General features: G+C 31.5%; 1 protein-coding gene across 2 annotated transcripts in view; it reads right to left on the bottom strand.

The window, feature by feature from the left end:
• LOC145243432 (tRNA-splicing endonuclease subunit Sen34-like) overlaps window positions 1-20885 on the bottom strand; it is a 66840-nt gene that overhangs the window by 21214 nt on the left and 24741 nt on the right. For both annotated transcript variants that reach the window (XM_080106320.1, XM_080106319.1), the window contains 3 exons: window positions 15432-15569; window positions 11985-12082; window positions 8967-9186 (listed from right to left, as the gene is read on the bottom strand). In XM_080106320.1, coding sequence (XP_079962446.1) covers window positions 8967-9186; window positions 11985-12082; window positions 15432-15569 — 456 coding nt within the window. The remainder of the gene's footprint in view (window positions 1-8966; window positions 9187-11984; window positions 12083-15431; window positions 15570-20885) is intronic.

Here is a 20885-nt window from a genome sequence, read left to right on the forward strand (position 1 = left end):
TTGTGGGTCCTCAGATAGCTGTGGAGACCAATCCTTGACTCACAGAGTTTATTGCAGTGGGGGCATGTGTGGGTGGTCATCTGGGGAGTGGAAGAGGCGGAAGGAGCTGTGTTGGTAGTACCGTGCCTTCATGGACCATCTTGCTCTACATGCCCCTCTGAAGAGCAGCATCCTCCCAACTGGTGAGGCTGAAGTGACACTGTCTCAGGTGGGTCTTTATGTTGTCCTTATATCTGGGACCGCTTTCCCTTTCTCTCTCTCTTTCATATATATATATATATATATATATATATATATATTACAATGTTTTTAGTGGAGAAAATTCAAGCAAGGACAGGAAGATAGTCCACAGAGTTTTATAATTTATATACTACTAGCGAGGGTACCCGGCGTTGCCCAGGTGTTTGGAGGTGTGTATGTAGGAGAGGGTGACCCTGTTTTAATATTATAAAAAAAAAACACGATGTTAAAAAAAATTGGAAAAACCAAAACAAATCAAAAAGGAAAAAAAAGGTGTAAAAGAGGAAAAAAAAAGTTTAGGTAGGAAGCTAGACTCGAACTCGAAGCATTGAGGCTAAGGGGGGAAAAAAAGCATGATACGTTACCCCTACACCAAAGAGACAATTAAGAACGGATAAAATTAAACCTTTAAAAACACTTGCAGGTGGTTTAAACTAACATCAATGTTTTCTAGGTCAAACATGACGTCATTGTCGTAGAAGCAGGAGGTGAGAAAATGAAGGAACGATTTTTTTCGGCACCCCTCCTTGTAGAAAAGGGTCCAATTTAGGGTGAAGGAATTAATGTTTTTGGCCAATTTTTCGATATTTGTCGTCCAAGATGTTGGGCTCCAAAATGACACCAATCTCGTGAAAATCCGTCGCCTCTGTCAAAGGTTTTTGCGAGACATAAAAACACACATACATACATACACACATTTTTGCTTTTATATATATACACTAGCGAGGGGTTTTTGGCCAATTTTTCGATATTTGTAAGGCGAAGGTTGGAAGTTTAAAATGATACCGATCTGGTGAAAATCCGTAACCCGTGTAGAAAGTTTTTGCGAGATATACAAACACACATACATACATACAAATACACATTTTCGCATTTATATATATAGACTAGCGGGGGTACCCGGTGTTGCCCAAGTATTTGTAGGTGTGTGTGTTTGGGGGGGGGGGGGTAAATAAAATAAAAACTTAACGATAGCGATTTAAAAAAAAAAAGATGGGGGGGGGTATGTGGGCTCGAACCCGGAGTCTTGAGGTCTATAGATTGAGCCTGAACACCTGCGCTACGGCGACAATATTAATGTAAGAGTGATTAAAGTGAGTCAAGTCAAGGAGGTTTGATTGATAGGTGGACGCTTAATGAGGTCATCGCGGGTGCGTTACGATGACGGGGCAGTTTTTTGGTGTTTGTTTATTTTGTTTCACTGCGGGATCGTTTTTTCATTTACTGCAAGGCTGTTTTGTCTTCCCAAGATGGTGGGAGAGGAGGGGGGGGAGGGGATTGTCCAAATTGAATAGCAATTGTCTGATATAAGAAAAAAACTGTATTGATCAAAGCTGATTGCTTTTGGACGTTCTTGGCGAATCGCGCTGGCGCTGGGAAAGATGTAACAACCTTCGTATTAGTTTCGCTTTTATTATACGAAAAAGGCAAATCTACACACACCGATCGAAAAATGTTGGATATTTAGCTTTCGAAAGTCAGGCAAATTAAATACACACACGACCCCAATTTGTAACTCATAGATATTATGATTTCGACGGGATATAAAAAGTTTTAAAAATGAGCGACGGCCTCGAGAAGCCGCCGAAAAAAATCCTTTTGCGGACATACACAAAAAGCAAACAGATATACATGCACACATTTTCGCTTTTATATTTATAGATGAGAAGGTTATAGTGTTTTTGAAATTTGTTTGCACATGTGATGATTCGTTAACAACAAAAAGAAAAGGCAGAGTACAGATTACTAAGGCAGTAATTTTATGATATCAATACCAGAGTTTGGATCTCACATATCTGAAGGATATCTTTCAAACTGAATATGTTTTATATGTGTGAAGAAATTAGCATAGTGAAAAAAACATAACATAAATATTTTTTTAAATTAGATGACATTTCTTTCTTGATAATCTACAAATCAAGTCGACAAATTATATAATATCCAGATATATATATATATATATATATATATATAAAATGTTCAGAAAGTGTGAGGGAATACATATATATATATATATATATATATATATATATATATACTTTCACAGCCAAACCCCATCGCAGGTCAAAAGAGCCAAGAAAGCTAACAAACCGGAAGTTCAAGACTCGACTTTTGCCCAACTGCTGAGCTCAAATGAGGGCAAAACTCGAGTCTTGGACTTCCGGTTTGTTGGCTTTCTTGACTCTGCGACGGGGTTTGGTTGTGGAAGTAATTTTATATATATATATATATATATATATATATATATATATATGATATTATTATATATATATATATATATATAGAACTATTAATTCAAAGTAATGTTACGACAATCAAAATCGGAAAAATCAGAACTTTTGGGGTATTGGAAAAATTTTAGCTTAACTTTTGATTTCAAAAAGTATTCTTTTAATATTTTGTTTAAAACTTAATTTTGTATTGCAGGTACTAATGATAAAATAAAAATAGTTATTGATTTTAAACTACCAGTAAAACTAATATTTATATATAATAACGAATTTAGATAAAAATGGCACAAGTGAATAAATAGAAAAAAAAATAGAACAAGTGAAAAATACAGATGAAAATCTCATCTGTTTATCAAAATCTTAGATACAATACATAAAGGGGAAATATTATGTTTGTTAAATTAAAAAGAAAATTAGGCAATTGTGCGGAGGTACAACTTTTTTGGTTTTCAGTTAGAACATTTGGAGAATGCATAGCAAGGGACGACAAATGCAATTTCAGGAGAGAATCAAAAAGTTTTTTGCTTTTTTTCGTAACAAAGTCAGAATTCTGAAATTTTTGAATGCATGTTTTTTTTTTGTTAAGGAAGTTTGTTTTTTTTTTTTTAATAAATATAAGAAAATTATAATAACGCAAAGTAGGGGAATTTTATTAACAAAACAGAAATTATTATATCTATATAAATAAAACAGTACATGTGTGTGTAAATATCTAACAGGTAAACCCTTAAACTACTGGTCACACAACACTGAAATTTTCAGAAAATAATATTCATTAACCAAGGATGATTTATAGCAAATAATATTTTTACATGCATGATAATGCGTACAAACATCGGTAAATTTACATGTAAAATGTATATTAACACTGAGCAGACATTTTTTTTTCGGTCATACGCATGCACACACTTAATAGAGAACACAACATTAGGCTGGAATGCTAGATGTTTTGATTTAAATTCTAGCTGATAACACAAACTCTTTTCTTTTTTTTTTTAAATTAATAAAAAAGAATGAAATAATACAAAAATTTTACTTGCGGTTTTGAATTTGCAAGCCTATATATATCTTTTATTTTACGATCTCATATTTATTTCATATATATTTTTAAAATAGAGGGGGTAGAAAATAATATATGGAATACGTATCGTGCTGAAATAATATTTAGAAAGACATTCTTAATATGGGGGAGAAAGCATATTTTTTAAACTATTCTGTACTTTCACCTAACAATTTACTAAATAAGAAACTGAAATACGGACCGTGCTGAAATAATAGTGTTATTATTTAGAAAGCCATTCTTAATATGGGTAGGGTAGGGTAGGGTATGTTTTTTACTATTCTTTACTTTCTCCTAATTAGACCAAGCAACCAAGTTGTTTTCACCATGCATTATCTCCTCTTTAAAAACAAATGAGTGAATGGGAGATGAGGTCGCTGAAATACTGCACCAGATTAGATACTACACTTTGATCTTAGCAAAAAGGCCAAGTAAGCGTAATATAGTTTCCTACCAGGCATTATCTCCTCCTTAAAAAAACAAAACAAAGCCAAGATACAAAATAATCAACACAGAATATATTTTAAGAATGGGGGGGGATATAGAGTTAATCCTGAAAATGGCTGGAGCAGTTTACGAGCTCAAAATACTTTATTTTATATATATTTCAAAGGAAGGGGGGAGTTAGGATACGGAGTCAGGCCTGGAAACAGCTGAAGCAGTTTATGATCTCAAAATTACTTTATTTTACATATATTTATAAGAGACAGGGAGCATATGAAATCAGCCCCATAAATGGCTGAGCAGTTTAGGACCTCAATATTCCTTTATTCCATATTTATTTTTAAGAGAGGGAAGCAGTTTAAGATCTCAAATTTTCTATTTTTAAGTGATGGGGTGATATGGAATCAGTTCTGGAAATGTTTGAAGTAATTTACGATTTCATACTTACTTTATTTCATAAATATTTTTTAAAAGAGTGGGGAGGGAAACTGACATTAGGAATATGAGTCATGCTGAAATAATAGCGTTATTATTCAGAAAGCCATTATTAATATGGAAGCGAATGTTTTTAACTATTCTGTACTTTCATCTAACAATTTAAAAATTGAAAAATAGCACACAGGATACGGACCGTGCTGTTATTATTCTTAATATAGAGAAAGGAAGGTATCTTTCACCTAACAATTTCATAAATAAAAAAAAACTGATATACAGAATAAGAACCGTGCTGAGATATTAACGTTATTTAGAAAGCCAATCTTAATATGAGGAGGGGAAGTTTTTAAAAGTATTTTGTACTTTCACCTAACTATTTATTAAATAAGAAACTGACATACAGAATATGGACTGTGCTGAAATAATAAAGTTATTATTTAGAAAACCATTTTAATATGGCAATGATGTGGGTTAAATTTATAAAAAAAATGATTGTCGAAATTAGTAACATATCCAGGAATTATGAAAAATGATGAAATGTGAGTTAATTGATTGGTGTTTTTTCTTTTTAAAGGAAATAATCAAACCAGACAATATATCAAAGTTATAATTTTCGTATAGGGAGGATGGCTATAATATGGGTTAAAATTATGAAAAATAATTGTCAAAATTAGTAACATATCCAAGAATTATGAAAAATGATGAAATGTGAATTAATCGATTGGTGTGTTTGTAATGAAATAATCAGCCTAGACAATATATCGAAGTTATTATTTTCGTAAAGGGAGGTCGATAATATGGGTTACAATTATGAAAAATTATTATCGAAATTAGTGAAAAATGATGAAATGTGAGTTAATTGATTGGTCTATTTGTAATGAAATAATCGGTCCAGACACTATATCAAAGTTATTATGTTAGTAAGGGAGGAGGTGATAATGTGGGTTAAAAATATCAATAAAATTGTCGAAATTAGTAACATATTCAAGAATTATGAAAATGATGAAATGTGAATTAATCGATTGGTGTGTTTGTAATAAAATAATCAACCCAGACAATATTACAAAGTTATTATTTTCGTAAGGCGGGGTGGAGCGATAATGTGGGTGGAAATTATAAAAAAATGATTGTCAAAATTAGTAACATATCCAAGAATTATGAAAAATTATGAAATGTGAGTTAATTGATTGGTGTGTTTGTAATGAAATAATCGGCCCAGACAATATATATAAGTCATATTTTTCCTAAGGGGTGGCCATAATGTGGGTTAAAATTATGAAAAATGATTGCTGAAATTAGTAACATAGCCAAGAATTATGAAAAATGATGAAATGTGAATTAATCGACCCAGACAATATATCAAAGTTATTATTTTCGTAAGGGGGGGGGGCGATAATGTTGGTTAAAATTATGAAAACTGATTGTTGAAATTAGTAACATATCCAAGAATTATAAAAAATAATTAAATGTTAGTTAGTTAGTTGGTTGGTGTGTTTGTAGTGAAATAATCAACCCAGACAATATATCAAAGTTATTTTTGTAAGGGGGGGGGGCATAATGTGGGTTAAAAGTATAAAAGTGATTGTCGAAATTAGTAACATATCTAAGAATTATGAAAAATGATGAAATGTGAGTTAATTTATTGGGGTTTTGAAATAATCAAATTAGACAATATATAAAAGTTTTTTTTTTTTTGTAAGAAAAGCGCAATAATGTTGGTTAAATTTATGAAAAATGATTGTCAAAATTAGTAACATATTCAAGAATTATGAAAAATGATGAAATGAGAGTTAATTGATTAGTGTGTTTGTAATGAAAGATTAAGCCTAGACAATATATCAAAGTGTTTTTTTTTTCGTAAGGCTGGGGGGAGCAAAAATGTGTTTAAAATTATGAAAAATGGTTGTCAAAATTAGTAACATATCCATCAATTAACTCTCATTTCATACTTTTTCATAATTCTTGGATGTGTTTGTAATAAAACAATCAACTCAGACAATATATCAAAGTTATTATTTTCGTAAGGGGGAAAGCTATAATGTGGGTTAAAATGTGAGTTAATTGATTGGTCTGTTTGTAATGAAATAATTGGCCCAGACAATTTATCAGTTTTTGTAGGTGGTTAACAATATTTTTCTGAATTTTCAATGTTAACTTCGGGGAATGACGTCACAGTTGTAGTAGTGAGTAGAAATACACATGATTATGTTGCTTTTTAACGTGCTCTGGAGTCTAGCAATTAACAAACCTTCACTTTTGGGGTGTGGCTGGAGGGAGTAATGTCCATTTTGAGGTCAGAATACAATCTTCCACAATGTCATATTCCAAAAATATAGAATAACTATGGAATCATATTCCGGAAATGACATTGTTTCTCTTACTAATGTGTTGTTGGTGGTTGTGGTAGGAAGCGAGGAGAACTACATTAATATTAAAAATTCTGGTAAAGTAAAAGTTACCTAATGATCATTCGCATCAATGCATTTACATAATTATTTGGAAAACCTGCTGAGTTATGGTCAAGAAATGATATCATTTCACTTAAAATGATGGTGTTAATAGTAGGGAGGGAAAGAACAAAGTAATATGGAATTTTGTAGTGAAGCAAGGGTTGCCTAATCACTAAGCTTCTCAACATGTTTGTTTGTAAAGCCTGCTGAGTAATCTTCCGAAAATGACACCTTTTTTCCAAAAAATTTTGTTGTTGGTAGTGGTGAAAAAATGAAACAGAGTAATGTAGAATTTGATAATGAAGCAAGGGTTGTCTAATCACTTAACTTTGCCAATGTATTTATGCATTAATTTTAAAATCCTGCTGAGACATCTTCCAAAAATGACATAATTTTTCTTACGATAATAGTGCCAATAGTGAGGGAGGAAAGAAACGCAGTAATGTTGAAATTTATGACGAAGCAAGGGTTGCGAACTCATTAACCAACACAATGTATTTATATATTAATTTGGAAATCCTAATGATCGATCTTCTAAAAATGATTTCAATTTTCTTAAAATTATGGTAGCCTTGGTGGAAAGAGAAATTATTTCATATATCTTGTACAATACCTGTCGAGAGTATGTTAAATTCTTCCATATATATATATAAATTACCTGTCCGAAGGTAGGTAAACATATTTTAAATATGTGTTGTAAATTACCCCTCCCAAAAAGGTAAAATTATTTCATATACATTCTGTAAATTACCTGTCCTAGGGAAGGTACAATTATTTCATACATGTGTAATAGCCGTCCTAGGGTAGGTAAAATATTCTTTTGCTCGAAATAGCAAATGATACATAGATATTAAAAATTCTTCTCTCCAAAGAATAACAATAACAATTATATTCAAAATCAACTTCAATTTTCTCATTGTTTATACGGTCCCGAGCAACGCCACTAGTTTTTAATAAAATATGATTGTAGAGTTTTCGTTATATTTATTTTAATTCAATAAATGTGTAAGAAACTTATGAATAAAATAGTTTGTTTTTTTTTAAACAAAAATAGAGATTTTTTTTATCTATACTATTAATAAAATTCTAAATGTTTATTTATTTATGTGTGTGTATATATACCAATAAAACTGTCGAATGGATGCACCAAATTGAAAAATTTTTTTTTTTCCCCTGAAAGGTGTGAGTCCCTAGATTGTTCTGATCTATATATGGTCCATAACGAACAACGTCGAGTCACACAAATAGTCTGAAATGAGGGTTTTTGTGCCGTTTCGTGCAAATGTCGAAAAGTTACCTGCCCATGTCAATGGAATTTAGCACTGTCTGTATACAATTGCGGTAACATCTTTCGGCATACGGACAGGACTTGTGGCGCAATAGATAACGTATCTGACAACGGATCAGAAGATTCCAGGTTCGAATCCTGGCAAGTGTGCAATAATTTTAACCATCATTTTATCCAACGTTTAACCATCATTTTATCCAACGTTTAACCATCATTTTATCCAACGTTTAACCATCATTTTATCCAACATTTAACCATCATTTTATCCAACGTTTAACCATCATTTTATCCAACGTTTAACCATCATTTTATCCAACGTTTAACCATCATTTTATCCAACGTTTAACCATCATTTTATCCAACGTTTAACCATCATTTTATCCAATGTTTAACCATCATTTTATCCAATGTTTACTTAGGGTATTTTTGCTTTTTTAGTAATTTTGTTTTGTGCACTCCGAGTTCAGAAGGTAAGCGTTGATGGTAAGATGATGTTGAGTGTACTCGATTTTGTGTTTGACTCAGCGTTGTGTGTGCCGACGCCGCTCAGCCGCTAGATTTTAATAAAAAATGAAACCAAAAAGTTGTACCTATTCACAAGTGCTGAAATGTGTTGCTCTGATGTTTTATATGACTACCTCTCTTTTTAAATAAACCTTTTTTTATAAACATCATTGGCAGGAGTATGGAAAACCAGGTCATTTCTTGCGATACATCTTGAGAAAATATGTTTAATGGCTCCTAAGGATATTGCAATCAATCTTTCTCTACACTGTTTCTGCTACACTGGCAAGCAAGTCAAATGAAATGCTACAAACCTGTAAAGAGTTGGACAACTGAACTACTTTCTTTGATCGGAGGAATATCAATCTCATCGATTTTGACTTCGATTTCTTTCTCAAATTCTGCATCATCCACTTCCATTCCGAGCTGTTTCTGTTCTTCTAAGAGTCGATTACGTTTAGCTTTTCTGTCTTTTGCAATGTTTGATAAATTCCGATGAATGTCCATTTCCCTTTCTCTTTTACACAATGGAATCTGAAAAAATAGAAAATAAATCTCTTACAAAAAACTGAATGGTTACAGCAAAAGACAAATGGATTAAAAAAAAAAAAAAAGGAAATAAAAATTAAAAATAAAATAAAAAAGGAAATAAAAAGTAAAAATAACATAAATATAAAAAACAAAATTAAAATAAAAAAGGAAATAAAAAAGTAAAAATAAAATAAAAAAGGAAATAAAAAGTAAAAATAAAAATAATATGAATATAAAAAATAAAATTAAATTAAAAAAGGAAATAAAAAAGTAAAAATAAAAATAAAAAGGGAAATATAAAAGTAAAAATAAAAAGGGAAATAAAAAAAGTAAAAATAAAATGAAAAAATAAAATTACAAAAAGGAAATAAAAAAGTAAAAGTAAGCTTACAGATGATGTTTGTTATTTTAAAAAGTTAAAAAGTGAACATAAAGTAATCTATATATATAAAAATGTAATTCTTGGTTCGTTCAAAGTCGATAGAACCATATTTCTACATTACCAATTTAATTGAAATTTTCAGAAAATTTATCTGTAAAGTCAAGGAATGTTTGCATGTTATTAAAATAAATTAAGATCATTAAGATCGCAAATTATAAAAATATATTAAATAAAATAAAAACATTTTTCATAACTGCGAGACTGTCCGCCATTTCATTTCCGGTAGAAATGAGCCTTTCACGTGCACCAAACGTTGACGATTTTCGAATTACAACATTTAACTATCTAATTAATAGATGGGTAAAAAAAAAAAAAAAAAAAAATCCCTATTTTTTAAATTATATATATATATATATCTTTTTTTGTACTTTAACCTTACAATTGAATAAAAAAAAACATATCATAAAACTTTAATTATACTTGGAAATACGATTTAAAAAATAGCGCGGATCGGTAAGTGCACTAGCACCATTTGTTTATCTTAATCTTTTATTTTTAAAAACTTTCCTGGCGATGCCTACCTAAAATAAATTTGTCTAATTCTTAATTTCTTATGTTATTGGGGAAAAAAAAAAAAAAAAAAAAAAAAGGTAAATATGAAGAATTACTCCACCCTCGAAAATTTCTTTAAAATTACCACTCTTATAGGTTTTTGGGGTCGCTGAAAACGAAAATAACATTTATAATTAAGGCAAACTAGTAGTTTCCAAGATATGAAGAAATGTTAGTTTAAAAAAGTGAAGGATCACTTTTCCATAATAATTTAACGTAAAATGATCACCCACTTTGTGGTCACGATTTTTTTTTGAGGGGAGACTCTTTCTACCCTTGGAAAATCCTTTAAAATTACCTGTTTAAATTGGTTGGAGCCGCGGCCGCCAAAACACCCCCACACACAAGAAAATGCCCCTCTCTCAGGTGGCCAGAAAGTGGGTGCTCATTTTATGTTAAATTTACATAGAAAAGTGATCACCCACTTTTCGAAAAAGTAATTTCTTCATATCATGAAAACTTTCTTTTTGCGACGGAAACAGTTTGCAGATTCGTTTTTAGTACACTGAAATCTATAATAAAATATTTCGTTATATACTAACATGAGACGGGCCGTAAAGTAAAATAATACCGGATTTTTGTTACAGATTTGTCGTTTAGTTGTATAATATCCTCAAACCAGGTAATCACTAAAAGGGACTCTTAAAAGTCGTCACCTGTAGCGAGCAAAAGTTTAAAACCACTGGTTATATGTCAGCCTACGTCACAGTAACATATATTGAGTGAGTTCTTAACAGTATTTTGTATAGTTCTTTAGTTTAAACTCATTTTCTCAAAAATTTCCTTGACTTAACGTGTTCGATACAGTCTGCCGCTATTTGTATTTTTCAAATATACCGATAAACACTGCATGTTTTTGAACCGATTAAACATTATACATTACATAAAAACACTAAAATATTATCCAGTTAGGGAGAACATTTACTTTTCTTGCCTTTGATAACATTTATTTGTTATATATTTATTTTTTGACAACTTCTTTGTATCTGTGTTTAGTAATACAAACCCTTTTCATTTAATGTAATGTTTAGTCGGCTCGAAAAACAGTGTTTATCTGTGTATTTGAAACATACAAATGGTGGCGGACACTGTTGATTCCGTTTAGTTTGAGAAAGTGAGTTAAAACTATAAAACTAAACAAAATACTTTCACAAACCCACCGATTATGTCAGCCTATGTCATGGTAACATATTTGGTGGGTTTTTGACACTGTATTGTATAGTTTTTAGTTTTCAACTTACTTTCCCAAACAACATATTCAACAGAGTCTGCAACCATTTCTGTTTTTCCAGCCGATTAAACATTTTACATTATATAAAAACACTAAACAATTATCCAGTTAGGTAGAAACTTAACTTACCTTACCATTGCTTTCATTTATTTGTTTTTGTACAACTTTTTCGAATCTATGTATAGTAACCCCCCCCCATCACTCAAATATTAATTACTAACTCACATTTTTGTATACAGAAAACAAAAAAAAAAAAAATCATTTAGCGTTTCAACATTTTTGCTACATTCAGCTTTATCCACTGATTGTTGGTCGAGCCCAAGCCATGATTGACAGTAATCCCGAGGATCAGGATCCAATTCTGCAAGAGTACCATTTTTTTTCATTTTTGCCCCCCCCCTTTTTTTTTTTTTTTTTTTTTTACTTTACTTTACTTTTTGGAGTGGATTGCTGTACTAAGAATATAAGAAACATGCATTTTCTCTTTTTATTAGAATTTTCCATTACACCAAATTGAGCCACAGCAACGCGTGGCAAGGTACAGCTAGTGTTCTTATAAAATAAATACTTGATTACCTGTTGTATGTAGGAGTGATGCCTGTGTTCCGCAAATGCCTTGGCTTCATCGTTTGATGCTCGTCTAGGGATTCTTTCTTTGAATAACTCTGCGATACCTGGAAGTATTGACAAAGGAATATATTTAAAATTTTTGAAGTGGACAAATCATAAACACAGCATTTTGTTGATTTTTCCAAAGTGTATACAATTTTATCAATTTTTTTGTACCATTGATCGATAAATGATGAAATCCACAATCTAAACAGCCTTTTCAAAAATTTGAATAAAATAAGTGTATTTTTTAAAGCAACACTAAAGAAAAAAAAACACAAAAAAAACATGGCTCCATGAACAATACAACAACACTTCCAGTCCCATAAGACTCCATTTTGTTAAAATTTTGATTATTCTAGCATGACACATTTCAAATATGCTTTTCTTCATATTACATGTGTAATACTAAGTAAATTTTAACTCCAAATGGTTTCTCATTTAATATTAAAAAAAAAAAAAAAAAAAAAAAATCAACATTTTTATTGCCTAAAGATAATTGTTTTATTACATTCTGTTTTGAATGTCAATCTCATGTACCCATTGATCTTATATAGAAAAAAGTGGTTACATTACAAGTCAAATACTTTCTGGAGCAGAAGAATGATCCAATCACATTTACACTAAGCTAAGCAATGAATTAATTAGGGATTTTTTTTACCAGGATTTGACATCATCTGGGGACTTTGGGGGCTAAATGGTGTGTATGGGGAGGGGGGGGGCTGAACTTACTCATTTTTTTTATGCCTCGTTCTCTGTGCACTCATGGGGGCCATGCATGCTTCACTTGTTTTTTTTTTTATTTTTAGATTAGGAATAAAAGTCAGTTCTTGGAAATTATCAAAAAAAGAAGCATCCTCAAGAAGAAAACCAATTTATCTTAACTGGCACTAAGCAAGCATCTAAGCATTGGTGGTGAAGAGCAGCTTTGTTTCAGATGTGTTAAGAGTAAGATTTTATATGCTTGAGATCAGAAAAGAATCAGCAAAATCTTGATCACCAATGTTCTTCCAAGTGCTGCCATAGACAGTTGTGTCATTTCCATAGATGTCAACAAATGATCTTGGATTATGACGTGGAAGATAATCAATGAAGATCATTAAAGTTTGGTGGTTTTGTTTTTGTTTTATATCAACTCATTTTAGGTTATTTAATGTCAGAACCAGTAATTTTGGAAAAGTTTTTATGCATCAAGTTTTTTATATCTTCAAATATTCACTGCTGCTATTTAGTTTTTTTGTTTTTTTTTTTGTAGAAGAAAATTCTTATTTTTGTTTTTGTAGAATATGATTGAGTTTTTTGTGTTTGTTTTACTGGTAGGTGGGGGGGGGTACTATTTATCAAGTCCTGGAGGTCACTCTAGGATAAGGTTTAATAAGTGTTAGGTAGATAGTGAGACAACATGATCAGTAATGGCGGAACTTGGGTAGGGCTAAATTATTTAAGAGGATAGCTCAACAGGAACTTATTTACATTAAATTTGAAAATGACATGTTACAGTCAGCTGGGAAGCAATCCCAGAGTATTGTGTTCCACAGATCGACAATTCTAGGAAAGAAACTCTGCTCATGGAATTTTCATTTAGTTTTAGACACAAATACAGAGTGGGGGAAATTGTTCATGGTTATTGTGGCCAGATGAGTATTTGTTGGAAACATTTTACAGGGAAGAGTGCCATAGATTGGAGCTCTGTCAATCACTTATGATAAAAGTAACGTTAAAACAGAGACAGATTCACAATGTCCCTTCTGTAAGAAAGAGGAAGTAGATATTTTACAAAGAGAAAGGAAATAAACAATGTTTGGTGCATTTTAGGTGAGGAAGCCAGTATCCTCAAACAGCCTGATTTGGTAGTACAAGAAGATCAGTAAGAGGTTGAATCCCAAATAAATCCTTGAAATACACCAGCATTGCTACTATGTGCTTCAAACTTCTGCTCATCTACAACTATATTTATAGATTTATCAAAGAGAAAGAATTTGATGGTTCAGAAGACATTGCCAGATATTCCATGTGAAGCAACCCTTTGCAAAAATCCTATAAAGGGTCTTTGATATTTTGAGACTTATTGCCCTAAAAACTAAAAGATTCACTGATCTCATGCAGCATTACAATCAGCATGTCAGCAGTTGGTCTTGCAGTATGAAATCCATATTGTTTGTAATTAAATAGGTTACTTTTGCTGAGGGGATTGATGACTTCTTTAGTTATCACAGATTGAGACAGCCTACTGATGAGACACAGGAGCCTGATCGGTCTCTACAGAGACAAAAAAAAAAAAAAAAAAAATGGCCAGTAGTATTTTTAAATACTGAGCAGACCAACACAGTGTTCCAAGGAGATAAAAAGTATTTCTCCTTTTAACAAGGATTGAATAGCTTTGTAAAGATAGGAGCAAATTACATTAACAGATTCTTAAGGACAATGACTTGAATGTTGTCAGGAATAGCTGCCTTGCTGGCATCAACATTCTTGATAAATTTAGCAAGACCTCATACATCATCATATTTGGTTTAATCTCCATTTTACATGTTGACATACGTTGGACAGCTTTTAGAAATTGACTTCCAAACTAACATATATTTGGCCAAGTTCATTCTTAGAGAATTTTCAGTTATATGTGAAAATTCCGAAAATAGACAGCCTTGGTCACAAAAGGTGGAATTGGAAGCAAAGTTTGCTGCAAAAACTTTGGCTTTGTCAGATTCTGAGGAAATCACATCTGGTCCATTAATAATGGTTGGAATTAGTGATGGATTGATTCTAATATTTTTTCGATTCTGATACAATTACTGACTCCGATTCTTTTAGCTAGAGAATTGTTTTGTTTCTTCTTTTATCATTATTAAATTTTCAGATTACTGGAAGAAGCCAAGTGCCCATATTCTTTTTGCAAACATACAAATACACTTGTGGAGTGTGATCTATAGATTTTAGTTTTTACTGGTAATTTAAAATTAATAATTATTTATAATTTCGTCATTTGTATGAGCAATAAAAATTTTGTTTTAGACAAAAACAAAAAATTCAATTAAAAGAATTGTTTTTAGATATCGGTAAACGCACACATTTTTGCTGATTCCGATGCCTGATAAAGTGTTTATATTTCTAGTTGCCGATTAATCATCCTAACACTAGTTAGAATAGAAGTCTTACATTTGTCTAGTACCCTATTTGTTATCTCTAAACTTCTGAAAAACGAGCTCCATAACTCTGGATTTAACAGAATTGATCAATTAACTTTTTTGCATCTCCTATAACTCATTTTGTAGCCAATGCAGGCAACTCTAAAGGTGGCTTTGATGTTAAAGAAGCAAAATAAATTTGTGATGCAATGAAACTTTTTTTTCAAAATATTGACATTGTTTTTATTTTATATCTATAATGAAAAAATTATCAGTAAACAACCCAAACCTTTTTCAACAATGACTGTGACTTCTTCTGGAGACAACTGCAATGGTAAACCAAGTTGATTATTCTGTTGAGGTGCCCGGGGTAAAGCGCCAACAAGCTTTCCAACAATTCTGTGCTGCCGCCTCAATAATAAAACATCTGAAAAACATGTGACATTTGGATTGGAAAATGTATTTCAACCAACATCTGCAACAGGAAAACTCGATTTCTTTTTAAACATTTTGAAAATATACTTAACTCTATATAAAGTCTGGTAAGCGTATATGTTTATATTTGTATAGGATTCACTCTTAAACTAATTAATCGATCATTATGAATTTTGGAATATAGCTGTAAAGTATAAAGTTGGGTAATGTGAATTTTTTTTTAGTTTTATACAATGACTAGCAGGGCTACCCGGCGTTGCTCGGGACCGTATAAACAATGAAAAAACAAAAGCAGATATTGAACATATGTTTTATTCTTAGAGGAGAGGAATCTTTCATCTCAAGTTTTAGCGTTACAAACAAACATTTGTCTTTTATATATATAGATAATGACAAGTTTTTTTGGGGCCCCCCTCGAAGATAACTGATCAGTTGACCAACTTCTAGTGGTCCGTTTGACGTGAAATTTCGATATTTGTCATCCGGGTGATGGGGCTTCGATATGATACCAAATTTGTCAAGTTTGGTTCCGTCTTTCAAAAGTTTTAGCGTTACAAACAAACATATATACATACACACAGACGTTTGGCTTTTATATATATAATAATATAGAAGAAGAAAACCAAAAGGGTTGGAAGCCATTCATGAAAATTTGGATCCACTGATTTTTGTGAAATTTTAACAATAGGTATTGATAATAAATATTCCCCAACAGGTATTAATACTATTCCCAATACAGGGATCTATGGACAAATTTATCTTTAGTTGACCTGCGACAACTAAATACTTTCGTGTACTAGCCAAATTGAAAAGTTACTAGCCAAAACCACATGCTTTTTGAAATATGACATTTTCGTTCTGTGATGTACATAATAAAGTTTTTTTTTGTATTTTTTTAATAAGTTTAATTCTAAATATGTCTAAATTATATGTTGATACTTGAAGGTATAAACATTCTAATTTCTTCAAATGTTTTTTTAAACAGCCTTCGTTTAAAAAAAAAAATTTTTAAAAAAGAGTATATTGTTATATTAAACTTTTATTGTTTAAATAATTTAACTTTATTCGTTTTATTAAAAAAAAAACTTGAAAAGATATTTTTCACTCAGTAGTGAGCTTTGGAAGATTGACAGTGAAAGAAATGCAATCGCCGACAGATAAGCGTTTCATTATTTCTAGTCGCCACTTTGAAAAATCACTCACAAATGCGACTGTTTCACTCACAATGTAGAGCCCTGCAATAGGTATTAATAATTAATATTCCCCAAATTTCAATTTATTTGAAGTATTTCAAAGAACTTTCATAAGGCATAATATAGGTACAATGTCCAATTTGAGAATTCAAATATTTTAGATTTGCATTAAATTTGATCGATAGTCATTACAACACCAATTTATGCAAGATTTCAATTTCTAAGACTCCTTAAACTTTAGCTTTAGATTTTAGACATTTTTAGAATTAAACTCGGAAAGAAATTTGAAATTTTAAGAATTTTGAAAAATTGAGTGTTGCCCGCAGTGAGGCTTGAATATTAATTTATTTAATTTTTTTTTTGGTGGGGGGGGGGGTCATCTAAATTATTTGGAGTGAAATAAGTTTTAGCATTATTCCCAAACAATTACTTTTACTTAACAAGTTTTGATAAAAAAAATCTCAAATAGAATTAAAAATGTTAAGTTATTAGCAAGTTTCATTGTACACATAAAACACTGAAATGAAACGTCATCAGGAAACAGTCGCCATCTTTACAAACCAGTTAAGGTGATAATTTAACTTCATAATTTCCTAATTGCAGAACCCTTTAGAAAATTATGAATTTTAATTAAATATGGTTTATGTAAGTTATTTCAGAGTAACATCGAAATGGTTTCCATACATCATTTAACTATAAATACTTTACAAGATTAAAATGTGATCAATTTCACAACTATTTAAGTAGTACATGTTATATGCATAATAATAACATTTAAAAAATATTTTTTTTTTTTTTACTTAAGGGTGTCAAAGAAAGGGAGATAATTTATCTAAAAGTTTTAGGACTTTTTTTGCAACAACTTATTTTATAACAAAGATTTTTTTAACAATTAGTTTTAATTTACAAAACAACAAAGATTTTTATTTATTTTGAAATGGAAATGAAGAAAACATTTTTCTACATGAATAATGAAATCAACGTACTGGCATTTTTGCAATATGACTGTTTTGTTTATCGATACAAAAATTTGGAACGGATTGTAAAATGCCAAGCAAAAAGACGTATTTTAGCAAGTTATATTAAAATATTCATAAAAATATTTGTTTCACATTTCCATATCCCAACACATTGTACATTTCGTTCCAATTTTTATATCCATTAGTATCAATTAGCAAAAGACTCAAGCAGCCATGTTGGAAATATGCCAGTGTGTCGCCTTATTTACTAATTTAAAAAGTGTTTTCCCCTATTTCATGCATAATACTAAATTGATTTTATGCAAATATTGTTCAGCATATCGTAATTTAAAAAAAAAAATTTTTTTATCAACTTTTCCAATAAAAATTATCACATCGGGAAACTATTTGATTACTCAATTTGGTGCTTGTGTAGATTAGTTATGTTTTATCAACGCATTTCAGGTGAAAACATTATGTACTTATATGTCATGTAGAAATTAGTATGAATTACAAAAAACGATCTGATACAAAATGTGTTAAATATATTTTTAGCAAAAAATATCCACAATTACGTTCTAATATTTTGTGTTTAAAACTAGCGAACTCGCAATTTAAGTCAAGAGAGATAAGTAAGTTTGTCATACTGAATTTATCAAATTAATCGCACAATTGTACACATTAAAAAAAACATACGATAAAACTCAATAACTTGATAATTATTTTTCTACTGGATCATTTTTCATAATCTTTGGAATTTATATTAATTTTGACATGCATGTAAGTACGTAATAATGTTTTCACTTGAAATGCGTTGGTTTAAAACGTCACTAATCTACACAAGCATTCCGAATTTTGCATATGAATATCCATAAATTGATCAATCGAAATTGATCTCAAATATTCAAACATTCAAGCAATTATTTTCATTTTCAGGGTATTTGATGGATGACTCATTCAAAACGTTCTTGAATGAAAACATGGTTGATTTACATTGCTGAAGAAAGCGGCCAACACAAAATCTTATGAATCAAACGAAAATATAGGCACTTGTGCATTTTAATATTCCTGTGTACATTTAGAAAGCTGTTCTTAACATTGAGGGCGTTTAAATTAAATGATATAAAAAATTCTTTGTTTTATTTTTACTTTAGGAGGAAATGTAGTACTTATGCAAAATATGGATCGTGCTGAGATTTCTCACTCTGACATTAATATTAAAAGCCTACTTTTCTACTGCTATTTAATTGCTTCCCCATGAGAGAAATATGTCAGTTTTAATGTGGAGGAAAACCAGCTCCCCAAAAAGGGGCAATCTAGCAGTAGGCAAACATAAAAATTGGCTTAGTATAGAAGGATTTCCCATACATTGACAGATTAATTTAAGTGTAGCATCAGAACAGACACCACACCTGGATCTCAGCCCGAAGACCAGATTCTAATTTTCTATTTAAAAATCATTAAAACGAACTTCTTAATATACTCAGTCATGGATATGTGAGCAACTTCATGAGAGTTAACTAATTTGCATATTCTTTTGAAAAACGAATGTTCATTAATTAATTATTCATTTTTTATGGTTTCTTATTAGATGATTGCTTTCATTTAACTATTACGCTTAATTCTATTTATGCATAGTTTCTATATCATGCATAACTGGGTAGAATTTAGGATGAAAACGTTCTAGCACACTGTTTTTATATTAAGTGCGCTTATCTGTGTGTGTATGTGTGAAATTTCTCTACCAGACTCCTCTCTACAGTCTACAGATTTGAAACTTGATATATAGGGTATTTGGACCTTGGGAACACTTTCAATTTGGTGTTAAGCCTGTAGACAAAGCTACTTAAGTGTCAAAATTGAGAAAAAAAAACAGCTGACCTTGGCAGGATTAAATCGACTAGCTTCTAAGCATGCATACATATACATTTTTAGCTTGAAGTTGCTTAATTTTTAACCTTTTTTTATTCATCTGGCAATAACTCACACGGTAACAATGAAAGCTGAAGTACTAAATAAGGACTATGGCTAAAGTGCTGAAAGTTTTGGTTTCAATTCCAGTTGATCGCACAAAAGTCATTTTTTTTTTAACTTTTGAAATCATTACTATATATATTGGGTACAATATAATAATCAATAGAGAATCTATAATAATAAATACAAAATTAGCATGGATTCAAATATCATATTTAAGTATATTGGGCAATGCCAGGTGGCTTGCTAGTTATTTCGCAACCTATTCTTAACATGGAAGGAGGGCTTCTTTTTAAGCTTTTCTTATACAGTTGTAATCATACTATGAAAAGTGGCATCTCAAGCCGAACGAAGTTAAAACTAAGGTGTGTTTATTCCATCTAAAGAACCACCTAGCCGAAAGGAAGCTCCACATCACTTAGGGAGGTAAAGTCTTGGTTAAATACCCCATACCCAACTTATCTCAACAGAACACTATCATACAGAACTAACGTTGAGAAGATCCACAAGAGCCTACTCGCAACTCTAACAGCTCTAAGGAGCCGAGGCACAGACACTATGCCTGTCAGCTTTAACGCCATCCTTATTCGATCACACCATACTGCGCAGTGACATGGGTACATTCTACTCATGCTGTAAAGGTCGACGTCGAGCTAAACAAGACATGCAAAATGATTACCAGCAATCTAAAATCGATCAACCTGCCATTTGTTAGCAGGATGTCCAGAATTGCTCCACCACAGACGTGTCAAAAGGCAATAGTGAAGGCAGAATCTGACAAGCAGAGCAACAACAATCACGATCCCCTATTTGGACACCAAGTGATGTCACAGTGACTACCATCCAGCAAGAGCTTTGTTACTGTCACAGGCCACGGCGAACAACACCAGCATCCTTCCACCTGCGTTGGGGGATGAATCGCCAATTCATTGAATCGGTCAAAGACAACAACAATGAGGTGAGGCTCTTCCCTTAAAGATCTCCCAGCAGGCTCTGAACTCTCCCGGAAAGGATGGATAACACTTAATTGAGTCCGAGCGAAGGTTGCCAAAATATGAAACAATCTGCAGTCTGCACTAGTGGGATTATGTACAGGACGTTTGGTGTCCCTACGGCCGCCATGTACTGTCCCTTAAGCGAGACATATGCTCCAATATGGATCGGAGGGAGGTCTCAGACACT

This window comes from Euprymna scolopes, chromosome 22, assembly GCF_053919585.1.
Source record: "Euprymna scolopes isolate OS-2025 chromosome 22, ASM5391958v1, whole genome shotgun sequence".
Taxonomy (NCBI): domain Eukaryota; kingdom Metazoa; phylum Mollusca; class Cephalopoda; order Sepiida; family Sepiolidae; genus Euprymna; species Euprymna scolopes.